The sequence below is a fragment of the Rhagoletis zephyria genome, unplaced genomic scaffold (assembly GCF_001687245.7).
Source record: "Rhagoletis zephyria isolate East Lansing unplaced genomic scaffold, Rhagoletis_zephyria_1.1 Rzeph_scaffold_00029, whole genome shotgun sequence".
Lineage (NCBI taxonomy): Eukaryota > Metazoa > Arthropoda > Insecta > Diptera > Tephritidae > Rhagoletis > Rhagoletis zephyria.
The window spans coordinates 85,553-105,862 of record NW_016157113.1 but is presented as its reverse complement, the minus strand read 5'-3'; the positions used below and the strand labels follow the sequence as shown (position 1 = coordinate 105,862).

Sequence of the window (20,310 nt, the reverse complement as noted above, 5' to 3'; positions counted from 1 at the left end):
GTGTGTAATTGTTTGTTTGCTCGCGTGTGTGTTCGTTTCGTCAGTGCCAACAGTGGGAACAGTCGCAGGCAGCGAGCGACAGTTAGTTTGCTGTCGACTTTTCAACGGTTCAGTGGTTCGTACTGTTTACTCGCCTAAACTTGTGGGCGCACGGATAACTCTCAAGTGGTTAACAATAGAAATTCCAAAGCGATCTTTAGTTGTGTGTGAAGGTGTTGGTAGCATAAATTTTTATATAAGTGCAATGTCACAAGCACTACGCTGTGCTCGCTAATGTGTAACTACATATTTTTTTGAAAATACTTTTAGTTATTTAAAACGAGCATTAAAAAATTGCGTGGCACAAAAATCTTTGAAAAATATTAATAAGATAAAAAAGTGTGAAAAACAGCAAACAAAAAAATAATAGAAATTGCTCGAAAACGCCATGGAGGGCGCTCGACCTCTGGAATCGGACACCACTAATAAACTCACAAAATTCTCTACACCCTTCTCCATTGAGAGTTTGATTGCGAATCATCATCACCACCAGCAACAGCAGCAACAGCAACAACAACAACAACAACAACAACACGATCAAGAAAGAAGCCCACAAAAGCTAGTCAACGCCAATAATCGCGACCAAGACCAGCTAAATGCACGCGCCTTAGTCGCCACCTCTGCCTTGGGTCTCACAAATTTCCCCTTCTACAATCCCTGGCTACATGGTTACTTTGCACAGAATCACGATCGATTAACGCAGCTGATTTCTAGCGGTTGTTATCTGTCAAACTTCACAAAAGCTGAGCAAAATCTAAGTTCAACGCCACTGCCGGCACCCCTACTCGCGCAACTGGCGGCAAAAAGTGCCTCATCACTGCCATCGCATCCGCATCTTATGCCAGCTAGTGGCAGCAGCTTTCCACCCAGCTCGAGTAACGGTGACCATCATGTACGACCGGTGCCGTCGGTGTCAGCGCATTCGTTAGATTCACAAATGCCAGCGCGTTTTTTGTTCAATCCGTCGGATGCGAATTATCGCGAGAAGGTTTTGTTGAGTAATTTCGGTGGTCTCGGCTCAAGTGGTGCGTCAGTAAACGCGTCTCATTCGAATCTTGCCAATGATTTAAGTGACGATCATCAACGTTCAAATTTTGAATTCATAGGTGATGATTATGTTCATAATTTAACGGTACATACGCGCCTGCAGAGTCCTAACCAGAATAACTTGGTTTTAAGTGATCCAAATGCCAGCGATATGACGTTGGGTGCTTCGTCCGCCTCCAGCTGTGGTAATACCAACAGTCGTGACTCGGACAAATCGCATACGTCCGAAGCGTTGTTGGATGTGGGCGTGGACGAGGATTTTGATTGTAGCGGCGATTCCTGCAGTGACATAAGCCTTACAATGTCGCCGAAAAACTATAGCACTGATATGGATAAGAGCAGAGGTAAATTTAAAGAGGTTTTTTTATTTATCCATTTGACTTAAACATTTTCCTGACGAAATAGTTTTTGTTTGAACACAAACGAAAAATGCAACCAAACAATTGCATGCCAGTGCAGAACCTAAACGAATGGGAAACGTCAGGCGGAATGCGAAAACCAGCCAGGCAAGATGAGGCTAATAAGAGCCGCATGTAGATTTTCTAAATATTAAAAAGAGTCACACAAAAAGTACGTACGATGGTCCTCTGCAATAGATACACAATTCAAAATTCAAGAAATAAAATCCCTTACTATTTTTAGTGGCTCATGTCTCTAATCCTTTTCTAATCGATGTTTAATCCTTGCTAAAGTGGGTAGTAAAGGCTACTAATATCAGTATTAAGCATTAGAAATGGATTAGACACATACACATGCACATATTAGAGACCTGATCCCCTTAACAGTAGTAACAGTTTTTATTTTTTGAATTTTGGAATGTGTCGTTATTGCAGAGGGCCGCCGATGTAAATATAATCTCAATTAAAGCTCGTTCGTTAATCACCCCGTTTACACAGTTAAATCTCGAGTTATTAGCTGTGCAATTTGTTGTGCTGGTTTTTCTCACAACTCAAGGATAAGTTAAATTTCTTCTCTGCGCCACTGGTATGACTTGTTTGTGTTTTAATTTAATATTTTATTAAAACCTAGGAAATACCCGGCGTACTTCACTGCGTCTTAAAAGTATTTTTGTGTAGTTACTCCCTCCCGAAACTCTTATGGCTTCATTCATAAAAAATAAATAGATTTGAGGAGCTTTATGAATTGAGATTTTCAAACAAATTTTCGATTTATGAAACATTCTCAGGGTATTCATCTAAACACGTAAATGCCTCGTAACTGTGTAAACCTCATATATAAACCGGTTTCCCATACAAAATTAACCAAGTTTACGAGATTTACTTGCTTACGAGGCGTTTACGAGTTTAGATGAATTGCCCTACTTTTTTTTTATGAATTAGGGACCTTTTTTAATATATTTTCGAAGGTATTTAATCCTGGAAATTTAATTTATAATCTTCCAACTCGATTCTGTATATTGTGCACTTTCTTCAAAGGTGCATTAATTTAGTGTTTAGCTTGAGATAAGATCACTTTATCTGAATAAAATTTTTCAAATAGGTGGCAACCCGCTACAAAAATATTTATGGCAGTAAATTTTCTTAAACGTCTTTAGTTTGATACCTGTGTTGTAATGCTGCATTTATTTTATCTGCTTAATAATTTAATAAAATTAGGTGGCAATCCTACCCAAAAATATTTTTGGCAGTCAAATTTGCTTGAATTTTTTTCCATATAATCAATTCCACCAGATATGCTTATATTTTATTTTATTTTTTTTTTTAATAATTCGAGTGCTTGCGTACAGTTATCCACAAAATAAGAGGGGTGCAATATTTTGGCCGGTGTGGCTATTTGTCTTTTGTTTATTTAAAGTTTTTTAATTATTTTTTTTTTTAATTTGTAGAAAAATTATAAAAATGCCGCAAGTTTCCACCAAAATTTCAAATTTTGTTATCAGAACCTTTAGACAAAATTTGGTATGCAGTTTTGTAGCCAATTTAACTCTAGTATAACAGTATAGAGCAAGTTTCAAGTTGGTAAAAAATCTCGTTGATTTCTGAGAATTTTTTGGTTGAAGGTGTTTCACGTTTTTTACATACAAAGTATCGAGCCCTAACCNCAAAATTTTCTTTTTGATGCAGAAATGTATCTCGATGCTCTAGTAATATTTCTGCATCAAAAACAAAATTTTGAAAAATATGTCGCTTACGTTATTTTGGCGGTTAGGGCTCGGTATGTTCGAAAAAATATTCTTTTATATATCGAGCCCTAACCCCAAAATAACGTAAGCGACATTTTTTTCAAAATAGAAAATAGAAAATATTCCTAGAGCATCTAGATACATTTCTGCATCAAAAAGAAAATTTNGTTCGAAAAAATATTCTTTTATATATCGAGCCCTAACCCCAAAATAACGTAAGCGACATTTTTTTCAAAATAGAAAATAGAAAATATTCCTAGAGCATCTAGATACATTTCTGCATCAAAAAGAAAATTTTGAAAAAAATGTCGCTTACGTTATTTTGGCGGTTAGGGCTCGATATGTATGTACAGAGGGGACACTGCCAGCAAAAAAAAATTTACGAAATAAAAGGGATTTTTAGCAGCTTAGAACTTGCCTTTATCAGACCTAACTTAAATGGGCTACAAAACTTCAAACCAAAATTTTAAAATATCGATAACAAAATCGATAATAATATCGATAAAAAAAAAATCGATAACAATATGGATAACAAATTCGATAAAAATATCGATAGCAAAATCGATAAAAATATCGATTATAAAATCGATAAAAATATCCATAACAAAATCGATAAAAATATCGATAGCAAAATCGATAAAGATATCGATTATCATATCGATAAGTTCCGAAAATATCTCAAATCTGAAAATCGCTCAAATTATTTGTAATGTAAATTTAATAGTAATAATTGACCTCATTAATTTTTTTCTTTTTAACCAGCTTCAAAAAAAGGAGGAGGTTATCAATTCATCGGAATATTTTTTTTTATGTATGGTACCGTATACTTTTAGACCACATTAGCCGATTTCGATAATTCTTTTTCTATCGGAAAGGTGATGCCTCAGGGGTGGTTCCATACTAATTTGATTTACATCCGATCATTGGAATATGAAGAAATTAACTGTTTTACTTCTGAATTTTTATTTTAGAATTGAAGTCGGTTGTGTTTTTTGCTTAAAAATTACTTGTTATTGTAACAATTGAGTTGTACCGAGCCCTAGAAAGGAATTTATATTGCATGGAGTTTATTATAAACTTATTGAGGAGTTAAAATAAAAATTTGTTAGTTACCTTAATTGCATGAAAATTTTAAAATTCGACTTCGTCTTTACACCAAAATCGTAATTTTTTCAGTATTTTTAACCGACTTCAAAAAAGGAAGAGGCTATCTATTCGTCGGAATATTTGTTTTTATGGGCTAATTTCACAATGCGTAGTTAACTCGGAATCGGGAGTTAACTACAGATTTTTGTACTGAAAATCTCTAGTTAACTGTCGATTCGGAGTTAACTACGCACTGTGAAATTGGCCCTTAGTATGTTACCACATAACCCATTACGATAATTCTTTTTTTAAAGGAAAGGCGGTACCTCAGATGTGGTCCCATCCTAATTTGGTTTAGATTGGATAGTGAATCATGAAGTAATTAACGATAATCGTAAAGTTTTAAATGAGAATTGAAGTCGGTTTTATTTTTTGCTAAAAAATTACTTGTTTATCTAAACAATAGCCTTCGAAAAAGAAATCGATAAATTGTTTTAGGGCCAAATTCACAGTGCGTAGCTAACAACTGATAAGAGTTTAACTATTGATTTTCATATTCACAACGCTCAGTTAACAAAATTTTAAACCAGCTTGCCCCCATAGTTAAACTGTTGTGAAATTAAATTTTTATTGTGGAACGAATTTCAAATTTGAATAGAAAAGTCTTGATTTTTAGAATTTGTATATTTTCAGGCGATATGAATTTGCGTAGTTATCTATGTAACTCTGAATATAAATTCATAGTTAAACTCAGGTTGATACACCGTGTTACACTGGTCATGAACTTTTTAAGTTCCGTTGGCTGGTCGCGTAATTCAAGAAACTGCGTTTTAAATTTTTGTAACACCCTCAAATTCTCAACTTATTCTTAAAAAAGCATTTGCACATGACTTCCCGCACTAAACCATTTTTAGCTCTGTTATTTTTTACCCAATTTCAAGTTTTTATATAGCTCTGAAAACAAGAAAATTTTTACTATTTAAAGAAATAATAAGTTTTGTGAGTACATTGTAAATGTGTGGACTAAGTCTGAAGTTAACAAAGATTTTTATTATTTTTCGTAATTAGGCATTATTTTTTTTCCAAAATTTCCAAATAAAGTAGTCTCTTTCAGTCATTACTTCAAAAAAAAAAAAGTTCAATTCCGAGTAAAACTAGGTACCATTTATAAAAATCAATAAACAATTTCGGAAGTTTTGAATTTTCTTAAAATTTTTCAAAAATCACTTCGATGTAATTTTACAGAAAAATGGAATCAGTTGGATTGCATTCATTTTCAGGTTTCAATAGTTCATTATAAATAAATTCGAATTTTTCTCTTTAAAAAAATGTCATGACTTTATAATCTGTTTATCGATTTTAATGATAATGGTACCTAGTTTTACTCAGAATTAAACATTCTTTTAGAAGTAATGACTAAAAGATACTACTATCTTTTGAAATTTTGGCAAAAAATGTAGTAGAAGCGGAAGAAATAATAAAAATTGGTGTAAATTTCATATATATTCCACAAAATTTTCACATAATTACAATTCACTTAAAAACCTTAATATTTCCTTAAAAAAGACAAATATTCTCCTTTTTAAGGCCATATAAAAACTTAAAATTGGTTTAAAAATAACCGAGCTACAAACTGTTTAGTGCCGGAAGTCATGCAAAACTGGTTTTTTAAGAATAAGTTAAGAATTTGAGGGTGTTAGACAATTTTTTAAAACAGTTTCATCAATTACCCGGCCAGCTCTACGACCTGTACTAGGTCACTTAAAAAGTTCGCGATTTTTTTTTGTATTTTGTAGCACCGTGTTTTTACCATTTTTTTTTTAAGTACATAAATGACTGATATGATTGAGTAAAAATTATTAAATTTACTGTTACAACTTATTTGAAGGTGATTGCGCCCGTACCTGCGTACGCCCATGAATACACTTCCATGGGCGTAGCCAGGTAGGGGCAGGGGGGTGCTCGAGCCCCCCCTAACTTTTAAATTGTCCTTATATATATATAAAATAGTACCCTGAAATGCCAGCTTAATACTACAAAATTTAAATCAAGGTGTAGGGCGGGACGGGGTTTAAACTTGTATATTTGAAACTGAATCTCAATGTTTAATTTGTCAGTGTTATGTGATTTATGCAACAATTGCTAAATAAAATACCATCTTGGTCTTATTTTTTTTAGGTATGTTCTTTTTAATAAATATACATTTTTGGAATTTTAGTAAACTAGGACTGAGTATTTTATATTAAAGTAAAACGATGTTAACTAAAATTTAATTTTAGCAATTTATTAATTTCATTACACCCGCAATTAATTTCATTAGATCTCGGTTTATTTGCAACTCCTCTTCGACTTTAAACAACACAATTTTAGCTGCTGCAAAGTGCTGGTTTTGATGAAATTCTTATTTCAGGCCTATTAGGAATTTTAAATTCGTCGCGTAATTCATTTGTATTTTATCTCGACCGAGACCAGCTTTTGTATTTTCGCTTTTGAATAGAATGCTACCCCATTTTTGTAAATAGAGCAAGAAATATTGAACTTATAACGGAATTTTGTTGGCCCAACTTGACTTTTTTAGCGATATTAGCCACGCCTAGTGATAGAACGATACGAGTGCCGAGTACAGAATACCGATACTTTTCATGAGTACAGAGTAGTATCGAGGACTCAATACTTTTTGACAAGTACTGAGTAAATGTCGCGAATACCGAAAATTATCGACGTTTTAAAAACTTGTTTAGGTAATTTTTTTTTTCAATTACATTGAGAAATGTTTCACAATTACCCCATGGGCATAACGTTCATTTACTTCAATACTGTCACAACTCAAAAAACCGAAAAATTACTACTGGTAATCGCTATGGAACTTTTATACAACATAGAAGAAGAGGTAGCAGTCATATGGATATTTGGCTCGGTTAAAACGTCCTAAATAATTGGAAAACGAATCTCTTGCCATACCTTCGATAACACTGGCCACAAAAAAAGTGGTCTTTGCTTTTAACCAGACCCACATACCGACATTTATTGAGGTCCATTTGACTCGTGTACCTTCTAAATTTGGAGTTAATTTCGAAAATTGTGAAAAAAAATAGCAAAAACGAGTCAAACGGACCTCAGATTCGGATTCAGTGGGTCGAAATACGTGGCGGCAAGCGGGTCTGGTTAAAAGCACACACCAATTTTTTTTTGTGCCGGTGTAAGGAATGGGTTAGGAGGGTGGTCTTCGGCTCGATAACTTGGCAACTTTCCAGAATAACGAAGCCTTCGTTTTCCAATGTTATTCTACCTTGGTTTTAAATTCGAAATCCAGCTCGCTTTCGAAGAAAATTTTTGTGAAAGGGAGCTTATCTTTCCTGTCTAAAGACAATGGCTTTAGTTGCTTTTAAAAGCTTCAGACCTTTGGTTTTAAACATTTATTTTACGCTTTTAAACTTTTTGCAAGTTCTTTTCAAAAACTACGTTCGAAATGCTTGTTAGTTCAGACATCAGCTTTTAAAAGCAATGTCTATTCAATTTACAAAAAGAAAGATGTATATATAACAAAGCAATCTGATTTTTGTTAACTTTTCGCGTTTGCCTTAAAAATACTTGGAAGTACGAGTATTATCGATACTTTTTTGCAAATATGAGTACTGGCATCGATTCTTTTTTAGAGTATTATAAATGAGTACTAGTATCGATACTTTTCTAAAAAGTTCTATCACTAGCCACGCCCATAATTTAAAAAAAAGTCCATTTCTTGCAGTTTAAAATTCCCTCTCATAAGGAAATTCTAAATATAAGTTGTGGGCATTTTAGCTTTTGCAGTTAGTTAAATATTTCAGCTTTTGCCTTTTTAAAAATTGAAGTTGGATGACGTAACAGTAACTCTAAATGGCCATTTTTTTGTTAAAAGCTTCGTCTATCTTATAACGTACCTTGTGCAAAATTTCATTAATCCATCTTCAATAGATTTCGAATTACGGAATTAAAAGCAGCTAGACCATATATTTAATACTCCTATATTGGCAGTAAGCATGGTGTAGTAATAACAAGGTGTTGTCAGTAACTTAACCTCACTTTTTCGGCAGGTCTATTCCGGTCACGCATTTTAAAGTACTAGAAAAGGTACTAATTATTTACTACCTTTAATCCGTGCATACTATTTAAATTAAATGTAGAAAAATGTATAATTACAGGCTTATAAGCCTGAATATATGTTTGTATCGGCAGCTCCACACAGCTTGGACATATATTGTAACTTTAAAAAAGTAAAAGCCGTAAAATAAGGCAATTTCCTATAAGACTGTAAATGATTTTCTAAATAGATTAAAACACATAAATATCGATAATATAAGCGAATTGCCAATTTAACCATGCAGCCACTCTATTCTAGTGTATCAGTAGTTCATTTGGCTCAATATTATGACAATGCAGCAAAAGTTATTTAATATAAAAAAGCGCCTTCCCATACGATTTCTGGGTACGTTTTTTTCCATTGATAACCACGATATCTTTTTTTTTCTACTTTTTGCGGGAATAAATTATACAAATCCAGCAATTTTAAATATTAATATTGTTCTGAAAACACCAAGTTCTTTAAAAATCGCGGTATTACTAAAATGGAGTATTTTAAATACTATTTCCCAACGAATAGTAGTATAAAAATTAAGATCGGCAGCACTGAAAATAAGCATGCCGATCTTGTCAAAATCACAACAAAGACGTCGCTACTGACAACACCTTGGGCAGTAAGCTAACTTTTCAATGTGTAAGCATTCCGAAATCAAAGCGAGACAGTCTAGTACCGTTTTTGTCAATGTATTGTGTACTTGAGTGCCGCTTTTTTATATGTGTTGTGTACATGTTTATTTATAAACGTATGTGTTCCTTTTCTTTCGTACGTGTTTATTGATATATCTGTACTGTAGTGTTTTCGGACGGTACTAGCTCTTACTGCCAATATAGGAGTATTACATATATGAGCTAGACTCGTCAAATCTTACACTGTGTGGCGCCTTTTTCGGAAACAAATACTGAAACATATTACAATTTAATTCCCTATGCGCATATAAATGCAAATGATAACTCTTTAATTTAAAAAACTGCTTAGCACACACTTTACATACAAACATCTCCAAAATATTTATTGAACTATGAACTTATAAAAATACCACTAAATGCTTTTATAAATATATGTTTATTACGCAAATTTTCCACGGAAGAACATCAAAAATTAAAAATTTGCTCACACCAAACCGACTGACGCGACCATTTCACAACAAATAAACGTTTACTGCGCTTTCATGAGAAAAACGATTATAAGTGTGTAAAATCAAACATCATGTGTGCTTTTAGACACTTCGTGTTTAAAATTTAGACATATTGGTTGTAAAAAATTTTTATAAGAATATTAGACAATTTTTTGTTTTTCACATAAGTAGGTGCAAAAATGCCCATTTTTGGACGCCAAAATAATTTAAACATGAATTTACTCCTATTGTAGTCTTAATTTTATACAAATGTTTTAGAGTGTATATTAACCACATGAAAAGGAATAACTTCGAGGCGCACGAGTCGATATATTTGGTAAACCAGTATTTATGGTCCGATTTCGTTCGTATTTAGAAAGCTTGCTTTACAAATATTTGTTTTTACCATTAAATTATTTTCGATTTCGTCTTGCAAAAATACTTTAGAATCAGGGATGTATTGCGAACGTTTTTTTCTGGTACGGTCTAATGTACAGACTTACATACATATGTGCATAAATAAATCGCCAACAGTGTGAGTATTTGCGAGAGAATGCATGATTTTGTGAAAAATTAAGCTGCCCACTTATTTTATAGATACCTTTTATAGTTACTTGCCCTTAGAATTTTTACTTCTAAACCAGTTCCGGCTTTCAAATCGATTGGCTCTGCGATCACCATTTTAGAACGATTTGCTGCACCCTACTTACCTCGGACATACATACATATGGTCACCGCACATTAGATTCAAGACAGTCACTTTGCTGCATTGATTTGCATTCAAGCACAGAATAACAAAGCTTGACTAGAAATGGTCGTTATGGCTAATTAATATGAAAGTAAACATTTCCATTAGATTCTCAATTCCGCAAACAATTATGATTGCACATTTGCATAAAAGCATTTAAGACACAATGTTAGGCGTCAATCAAAACTTTCAACTCTTCTTTCAACATTTGATTCCACGACTCTACGACATCACGAAACCCAGGCGCGAAGTTGGTGGAGTGTACACGGTTGAGTGGACTTTTCATATTTTAACTGACATTTTGACATTTGCAACGCCACTGCGTTGAATGAGTGTAAAAAAATTAAGAAGACAAAATAATGAGAGAATGAATTTACTATTGTACTATGTCATTTCTATTTCGAAATCGTTCTACCCTCATTTAAACAGTTGCAATCAGTTTGGTGGTGTTTTTTTTTTGTTGGTTTGTCCAAACCCTGCATTGTAAGGGGTGCTGTGGGAATCCAGTAGTAAAAGCAGCAACAGGATTTAAATATTGCTGGCAACATGTTTGTAAGTATGTAATTTATTTTGTGTTGTTGTAGTGGTAGAATTGGTGGGAGACGTGACTGTTGCCACCCGTATGCGATCTTTGGGAGGCGTATCTAATCGCAAAGTAGTGAAAGTCATATATATATGTATGGTTGTATGGAAGTATAACATTTGACACAGCAATAATCATCATCATCATCATCAGCTCCCCACCACAATCCGACGAATTAAATATTCATAACTGACTCTTTGATAGCCGTTTAAAATATGCGCGAGGTACAGTGGAGCCAAATCCTGCTAATGGGAACAAAATGATTTGTTAATTGATTAAGGTCGTTTTCTCGGTGACGAATTAACTCTTTTTCGGCAGTGAAATTTCAATTCTTGTATTGAAGGTCAATAGCCAACTGCCCGAACGAGAGTTAGCTCGTTACTTTGCATAATAGCCTAAGTTAAATATTTTTTAAACTAAGTAATATGCTGAAATGTGACAAATGATTAAATAAAATTTCAATGTAGGCTATTTTTGTGTATACGTTTAGAGTCCGATCCCTTGGCAACGATTTTTTTTTCAGAAGAAATTCATGCTTATTTGGAAAGAGTCCAAAAAGCTGCCAGCTAAAAGGAAAAAAATAATTAAAACACCAGCACACAAAAAATTGGTGTGTGCTTATAACCTGACCCACCTGAGGAGATGTATTTCGACCCGCTGAATCCTAATCTGAGGTCCGTTTGACTCGTACGCCCTCAATTTCAGTAAATTGCGAAAATTACGATTTGTTTTGCTCGAAATTCACTCAAAATTTTGGGGGTGTACGAGTCAAATGGACTTCAGATTCGGATTCAGCGTGTCCAAATATGTACATGTCGGTAGTTGGGTCTGGCCGGTGTTTTTGTATGCAAAAGTGTACCTCAAACGTTCTACAAACAACGAAGTGCAAAACTGAGTCCATGGTAATTTTTGTTAAATATTTGCAGTTATTAAAGATAATATTTTTTTGTTATTTTTGTTTTTATAAAAGAACGGTCTATGCTTCGACCAAAACCATATTAATCAAAATTTCAGAGCTTAGAAAAGATCAACAAATTTTAACAAAAATTTAAAAGTTTTTAATCTGAGTCTTTAGAAAATGTTTGCGTATTTACATATGTATCTAGTTTTACAGCCGTTAAATTTTAGTACAATAAAGTGCAAGTTTTAAACGGCTGAAAAATTGTTTGCAATATTTTTATTTTTCTGGCGGCTTTTGCCGGTTTTTTCATAAAACAAGTGCAATTTATAAAAAACTAACGATGATTTTTTTTTCGTAATTTTATTTGCAAATGGTCTTGCGCATTTTCTTCCACAAGAAATCTCTTGCTTATTTGGAAAAAAAAAACTATTACATTCTTTTCTTTGTTTTTGTTTTTGAGAATATTCGGCTCTATTATGGTTGTAGAACATCGATGTAATTTTTTCAACTCAGCTACGAAAACCACAGTATTTTTGGGGAAAGGTGTTCTTCGCAAAAATACTGTAGTTAGCGTAGCTAGAATTGGACCTAGTCCCAGAATTTTCGAGGTATCCGACTTGAATTTTCTAAAAGGGTGTCTTTTTATAATGTACTGGCAGATATATTTATATACCCGGCGTGCTTCACTGCGCTTTAATAGTGTTTTTGTGCTGTTTAATACGTATTGTAATATGTCATTTATTTTATCAATTTCATTTAATACACTTTTTCTCCAAAAATATTTTCGGCAGTAAACTTTGCTAAACGTCTTCCGTTTGATACCCATCTTGCGATATTCAATTTATCTTATCGATTTAACTGAATTAAATTTTGAAACAGGTGACAACCTTTCACAAAATTATTTTCGGCTGTAAGCCTTCTTAAACCTCTTTCTGTTGGTAGCCATATTGCAATATTTACTTTACCTTGTCCATTTAACAAACTGCAATTTTCAAAAAGATGGCAAATCTCTAATTATTTCTTTTCGATATTTTAAATTAGACCTCTAGCAAGAACCACTTCATGTTGAAAACTTTTGATCAGTCGCGAAAAAATGCATTCGTAAAATGTGTCCACAAGTTGTAGTCCGGTTGCGACGCACAGTGGCGGAAATACTCCATCTAGCATGAAAAAAGTCAAACTTTGTCTGCTTAAAATCGTGCAAAATTGTGATGGGGGTTTGTTGTCAAATTCCCTTAGGTTATAACTGTATTTCTTTTTTTCTGTTTCTCCTCTTGCTTTAGAATTTGTAACGCATAAAAGTCGAGCAAACTAATTCAGCTTTCGTTGCCTATAGTTTTTGTGTAACTAAACGGGTTCACGTGTTAATCAATTACTTTTGCAATACTTTTTTTTATATCATTTCGGCACGAAAGATTCTTTCCGTTTTGTGTAAATAATTGTTGAAATGTTGTAGTTTTTGTATGTTAGATTTTTATGTGACTCTTATTTTGAATTAGAGTTTCGAAAAGGAGGACCCCGGAGTCCGGACCCGGACCCCGGAAAGAGGGAAACCATCTTGTTCCAAAATAGAAAGACCTTGAAAGCCGTTTTCTGAGAAGTGTTCGAGAGAAAAATTCCTCGAAGTTCCTCATGTTGGCGATAATAGCAGCGAAAACTCGTTCTAACAACGAAAGTAAGCTAATGTAAAACCGGAAAGCGAAATGCTGTCAAAATGTTGGGCGAGATGAAAGTTAGGAGTTTTTTCGTGCTAGATTAAGAGTATTTACCACTGTGCGACGTTCGTGATGCTCTGCAATTATCGCTAGTGAGTAAGCTATCTCTATTGAAATGTACGCTTTTGATCCATATAAGCTTGGGGCCCTTCAGCATGCTTGCTTCATAAATCACTGCGGTGAACAGTTGTTTGCCGATATGACAACTTTACCGAAGCATACAAGTGTTAAGAATCATTTTAATACGAATATCGAGCATGGATCGTTTCATTTTGCTCAATTCATAATCACAACAACACTACCATTCCAACTGAACTTCTTGCGATTATGACTTCATTTGCAGAGACCCTTAACATTCAATTTGCCAAAATGAAGTGTGAGCAAATTTAAACAAGAATTTGTTGATAATTCCGAAGAACAAAATATTTTACGCTTTGTTTGCTTGGATTTCACGCTCAAGTGAGAGTGATTGTCAAGCAGACACTTACACACATACATACATACATACTACATGCGCACATTTGTATGGTTGGAGTGGGTTCATTCGTGGTGGAGGTGGCGGTGTCGGTGTCGGCAAGTGGGTGTCATATTTCAAACAGCCGCAACAAATTCAACCGAAATCGATGCGGCAACCGCCACTAATGTCAAAGCTACTGGCATTTGATGTTGGTGTTGGCGCTGCCGTTGCCTTTGGCGTTGAATTTGTCTTTACTGCTGTCATAACGTTTGCCACAAGCTTTGACACACCCCATTAACCTCTTCCATACAAGATGTTGCTTTTGCCGCTATCGCCGCACACCGCAGCCGCTTCTGTAGTTACTGTTGTTGTCTTCATAATTTCGTTTGACAGGATATTAAGGGGCGGTGCAATCGTCCGGTTGTTTATGCGTTCTCGCCAAGCTTCAATTGCATTTCTTTGTAGTAAAAGTAATTCATTTTTTTGTGACAGCACAGATTACTTAACTGCGCTTAATTTAATTCATACATAAATATGTATGTACGTTATAAATGTGTAAATATTTAGATGTGAATTGAGGGTGGGGGTTTGATTGCCGAATGGGACTAATTTAATTTGTGTGTTGGGGAGACACAGATTTCCGTTTGAAAAAATTTGAATATTTGCAGGCGTAGTTAATACTGTATACAAATATGTTAACTTTAAATTTGAATTATTTATTTACTTATTAATTTGAAAATTTGAAAAAAAGAAGAAAACGGAAGTCAAATAGAAGAGTGGCCTTATTACATATCGTTCCCTTAATTCACAAAGGCCCTAACCAACACTTTTTTCGAAACTGCGTTTTTCATGGGTTTTGGTAGGATGTATTAAAACACCTCTCCACTAAAAATTGGAAAGTGTTAGTACTATATATTATAATGTTTTTTTGCCTCTCCTGTAAAATAAAAAATTTGCCGGTTAGTGCCTTTCCCTGGGGCCGAGAACGCGTTCCACTACTGAAAGCAGTTTTGTACGGGAACAATATGAAAACCAAAAGGTTCGGGAATGTTTCCGAAAAGAACAAAATGCGAACAAAACTCTCGTGAATTTTCAAAAGAAGAACAGAACGGGAACAAAACTTTCGGGAATAAAATAAGACAAAAATCTGGGGAACCTTCTGCTAGAGAACTAGACGAGGAAAAGTTTTAAGAACTTAACCTCAAGAATGAGAGGGGCGTCTACGTTTTGGGAAGAAACATCGTTTCAGTCACGATCGTAAATTCTAAGGATCATTTCAACTCACCTCGTTTATCATTGCGGTGAACTATTATTTATTTTTTTTTATGGCCTTATAACAATTACACTCAACAATTTTATTGAGCTTGAGGCCATTTTTAATGAAATCTATTGCGGAAAAACAACAATAGTTTAGTAAAATGGTAGAAGTTATAGCTGCTATTTCGGAGATCACCACATTTCTATATCAGACTTCTTCAGTGGGGTTCGATCCAACGACCCTAGCTGTCTCAGCCACTGGCCTGCACGCTGTACTTGTTTTTTTTCCAATTTTTTCATGTGAGCCAACTACAATCAAGCTCAGGTATTCCGCCACTATTACACTTGTGGTGGTTTTTTTGTTGGTTTTTGTTAATAATTCTATTTTTAGAATGTTTAACTTTTAGATGTGCTCGTCTTTAAGTTGCTCTGCACCTTAGCGGTTTATTGTAAAAAAGGGGAATAAAAAAATAAGCTCGAATAAAAAACCTTAATAATAAATTATAATAAATAGAAATTTATATGTATTCGAAAATATGTTGCAATCGTCTTTCTTACAGGACTCCACACAGTTTTTTTACTATGGCAAGGTGGGGCCTCCTTGTTCCTTTTTAATTCGTCGGAAGATATATATATTTTTTTTATGTATGTTACCATGTTACCGCATAACTTTGGACCACGTTATCCGGATTCTATAATTAATATTATTTTTTTTAAGACAAGGTGTTACCACACAGATGGTCCCATACTAGTTTGGTTTAAATCCGATCATTGTATCAAGAAGTAATTAACGATAATCTTAAATTTTTATATGAGAATTAAAGTCGGTTTTGTTTCTTGCTTAAAAATTACTTGTTTTTTTTTTTTAATTTTAGGCTACACACACTCTGATAGTGAAGACTGTTCGGATGACGAAACTGTGAATGGACAAAACGACTCGCATAAGGATTCTGCGAGTAGTTGTGGGGGTGGAAATTCCAAATCACGCCGAAGACGTACCGCTTTTACCTCGGAGCAACTGCTGGAACTTGAAAGGGAATTTCATGCAAAGAAATATTTAAGCCTGACTGAAAGAAGTCAAATAGCGACGAGCCTTAAACTTAGTGAAGTACAGGTGGGCAAACAAATACTACTTACATACATACATGTGTAAATATGTTCTTGTACATACTAATTGGCTTAATAAGCTGTAAAGCTATAGCAAAATATCGTCGCCCGTATGCCAGAAACATGCATGAGTAAAAAGAAAATTTTGGGAAATCAAGCTTGAAAGTTTTTCTTGACGAGAATTAACTGTAAAATATGTACTTTCCGTGTAGGCATGGTATTCTGTGTTTTGGTATAACATATAACATCCAAAGCTAAGTCAAGACAACACAATAACTCAAAACTGATAAATTTGCACATTCATGCTTCTGGCATGAGGATGACGATATTATATTAAGCTGATTACAAAAGTTACCCAGTTGTACTTAGTTGCCAATTAATCATTCTTTTTTCACCTCCACAAATAATTGCAGGTGAAAATTTGGTTTCAAAATCGTCGCGCCAAATGGAAGCGTGTCAAAGCTGGTCTCACATCGCATGGCCTCGGACGTGGTACTGGCGGTGGCACCAAAATTGTTGTACCCATACCTGTGCATGTGAATCGGTTCGCGGTGCGTTCGCAACACCAACAGCTGGAGAAAATGTGCCTGAGTGGTCCAAAACCTGATCTGCGCAAGAAAATGCCCACCGAGCTTAGCGGCTTCGAGAAGTTCAATGCGACCAATGGCGTGGTGGCGAGCTTAAGCAATGGCAGCGCTGCTGGTGTTCTCAGCGCTACAGCGACGCCGGCAGCATTAATGGCGGCAGCAAATATGGCGGCGGCGAATACAGTTACGGGTACTTTGGCGTTGGCGCGGAGCATTTATTGAAAAATTGCTAGTTACATAAGTAGTTCATATTTCTATGTTATTTTGAGATTTTCAACTGAATAATTAGGAAAGATTTGTAGTTACATTTTATTTATTTAGATTTTTTTTTTTGATTTTGTTTGATATTATTGTTTTTAAGTATGAGTTTGCAAAAAAAAAAAAAACTAAAATATTAAAATAAAATAAAACAAAACAAAAAATACTAAAGTGTACACATAAATTGAAATAGACTAAATAATAAGATGAGACAAAAAAATTAAAACTCAACTCTTTCTTTTCGCAGAATATTTTAAAAAGGCTGGTAATTGATGTGTATTACATATATTCATGGGCGTAGCCAGGTAGGGGCAGGGGGGTGCTCGAACCTCCCCCCTATCTTTCAAATTTTCCTTATATATATATAAAATAGTACCCTGAAATGCCAGCTTAATAGGGTCGAACAAAACATATAACAAAAATCTTTTTACGAAAACGAATTAAAAAACTTGAAATTTTTGGGATAGTTTGTTGATTTTTTTAATAGCGCACAAACTTTTTTAAAATTACAAACATTTTTAAAAATTGGATTATATAACATAAAAATAAATTATAAAAACTTATGGGTTATAATTTTGACAGGGGCTGTATGTATGTATGTATGTATGTTTTTACTAACCCAGGCCCGGCCGCAAGGAGGGGTTTTGGAGGTTTAAACCCCCCTGTGGAGGGAAATATGCATAAAATTGTGCCATCGTTTAGTTAATAATGGTAAAAATATTTTAAGATCTCAAATATTTGAGATATCTTTTCAGAGATAGTAGTCGAGAGATCTAGGTTTAATTTAAGTCAGGGATGTTCTACCTTTTGTTTCTTCGCTAGAGCTTCTAAAATATTGCAAGAACCGCGATTTTTTGTCAAAATCTGGAGCTGATGGAAACTTTATGCTTACGGATTCGTAATCAGCATAAAAAATCTATCACAAACAACTTTTACATTTGCCGCTCCGATTTTTTTTTTAATTTTTGTTGGGCTGTGTTATCCATTAAAAAATGAGTAAAAATTCAGATATCCATTTTCTCCCTATTAAGCTAGCATTTCAGGGTACTATTTTATATATTTATAAGGAAATTTTGAAAGTTAGGGGGGGCTCGAGCAGCCCCCTGTCCCTACCCGGCTACGCCCATGCAAGATAGTATGAAAGACTTTGGGCCTCATGCATAAAAAGTGAGCTTAAGCTCCGACTCGATTTTCAGTACAAATTCTTGAGCTTGAGCTCACCCTTTCAGTGCAAAAATTGAGTCTGAGCTTAAGCTCACTTTTTATGCATAAGGCCCTTTGTTTATTCTGGCACGAAAGTCTTACACAAAAAAAGCTTCTTTGCCAACTTCATGGTGAAAGCTCTTTTGACTGAAAGCACATGAACATGTTCCAGCTGGAGGTGTACATACATCATTTTGCTCGCGCTGCTCCAAGAGCCGCAATGGCCGAATGAGCAAAGCACTAGCGGGACATTCGACTGATCCGTGGTTCGAATTCTCGGTCAGCGAATTTTTTCATATATTTTAATAAATTTTTTCTTTTTAAAAAATTTTTTTTTTAATTTCATTTAATTTTTAAAAATTAAATCCTTTTCTTTTCTTTTTTTAATTAGATTTGTCCTATTCTAATTTAATTTTCTTTTCATTTTAAAATTTTATTGTTTTAAAACGAGCTCTTTTTTATTTTTATTTAATTCTTCCGAGTTTTTTTAACGTTAAGATTTTATGGATTTAAAAAGAAAAATATATGTATATATTTTTCAGTTTCATTTAATTTTTATAAATTTATTTTATTAATTAAATTGATTGCGTTTTGGTTGTTTGTGCTTCCGTTTCGGAGAACGAAAATGATGCTGAAGATGGCGCAACGCTGAAACCGGTTTGTCTCCAAACCAAATTCGAAAAGAGATGACAGAAAATCGTTTCACAATACATGATAGTATTTTTTTTTTAATTTATTTTCTCATGGATTTTCTGTTTTTATTGTTTTAGGAAGAAAAGTATATTTTTTTATATACTTAATTTAATTTTTCCAAACATGTTGCTAAAGGATAAACACAATAACGATTAGACCTCCTTTTCAACAGATCTTTCAATTCGTATTGTGCGGTCTCCTTTAGGATAGAAAGTATGTATGAAGCCCATTCGTTGGCGAAAATTTACAAATTACTATGTTATCAGATAACTACTACTACCAAATATTGATTATAAGAAAATTGCTGATGTTGACATGGAAATTAGGAGAAATTAGCCAAACTACATACGTACATACATGCCTACATATATGTATTCTTCAATTCACCTTATTCATTACACCAATTAAGTAGCTAATTTATAAAATTTATCACGCACCACACTTCGGTCCAAGTGGCCGGCAAATGTTGAACTCAAGTGCGAGTATATATATATGTATGTATGCCAAATAACCCAAAAAATTGTCGTTAAGTAGTGCGTGTGAATTGGTGCATAGGTACATAAGTGAGGAAAGTGAGAACAGAGAAAAGTCAACTGTCAATTTCACACATCGAGAGTCCATAACGAATAGCGTAATTTAACGCACCAAATTGTAGCAATTCACAATTTGAAGAGCCAACAAAACAAGTAACGATAGCGAGCCAACTGCTTATTTAGTTATACTAAGGGCCTACCGAAGTGGTTGGTAAACAGCCATAATGCGGTACATAGGATGTGAGTGTGATGGTACTTTTCGATCGGTGTGGATGTGTGGATTCAAATACATACATTTGCACATATGTATTTGTATGTATGCACGCATGTTGCTTACCATTTAGGCTCTCATTTACAGCATCAGCAAACAATCACTCCAGGTGTCTCACGTGTCACGCCCCAAAAAAAAAAAAAAAAACGACACAACGACACTAACTGCCAGACTGAGTCGATTAATCGGGTTGCGCCGCACCGCAATGGCAAAAGAGGGCGATTTCCTGTGTGCCTACCCAGCGGCTGCTGCAAATGCTTTAGGATTTTACCAAAGCAGGATTTGAAAGGGATCTGTGGCAGCTAACAGTGGCTTATAAGCGATTGAGGTTGACTTATTAGCTGCGTAATGAATTGTGTTTTGTGTGTGAGTAATTCTCACTCAGTCCGGTAAGAAGGGATGTAAACTCGTACGCACATAGAAGGCTATGTATAGTAAGTTACTCCTG

General features: G+C 34.4%; 1 protein-coding gene across 1 annotated transcript; it reads left to right on the top strand.

Annotated features, from left to right (window-relative positions):
• Nucleotides 1–427: 427 nt before the first annotated feature.
• unpg (homeobox protein unplugged) lies at nt 428–17,126 on the top strand. The gene is made up of 3 exons (XM_017617515.1): nt 428–1,430; nt 16,086–16,324; nt 16,731–17,126. The coding sequence occupies exons 1-3, from the start codon at nt 428–430 to the stop codon at nt 17,124–17,126; spliced, it is 1,638 nt and encodes a 545-aa protein (XP_017473004.1).
• The last annotated feature ends 3,184 nt before the right edge of the window (nt 17,127–20,310 follow it).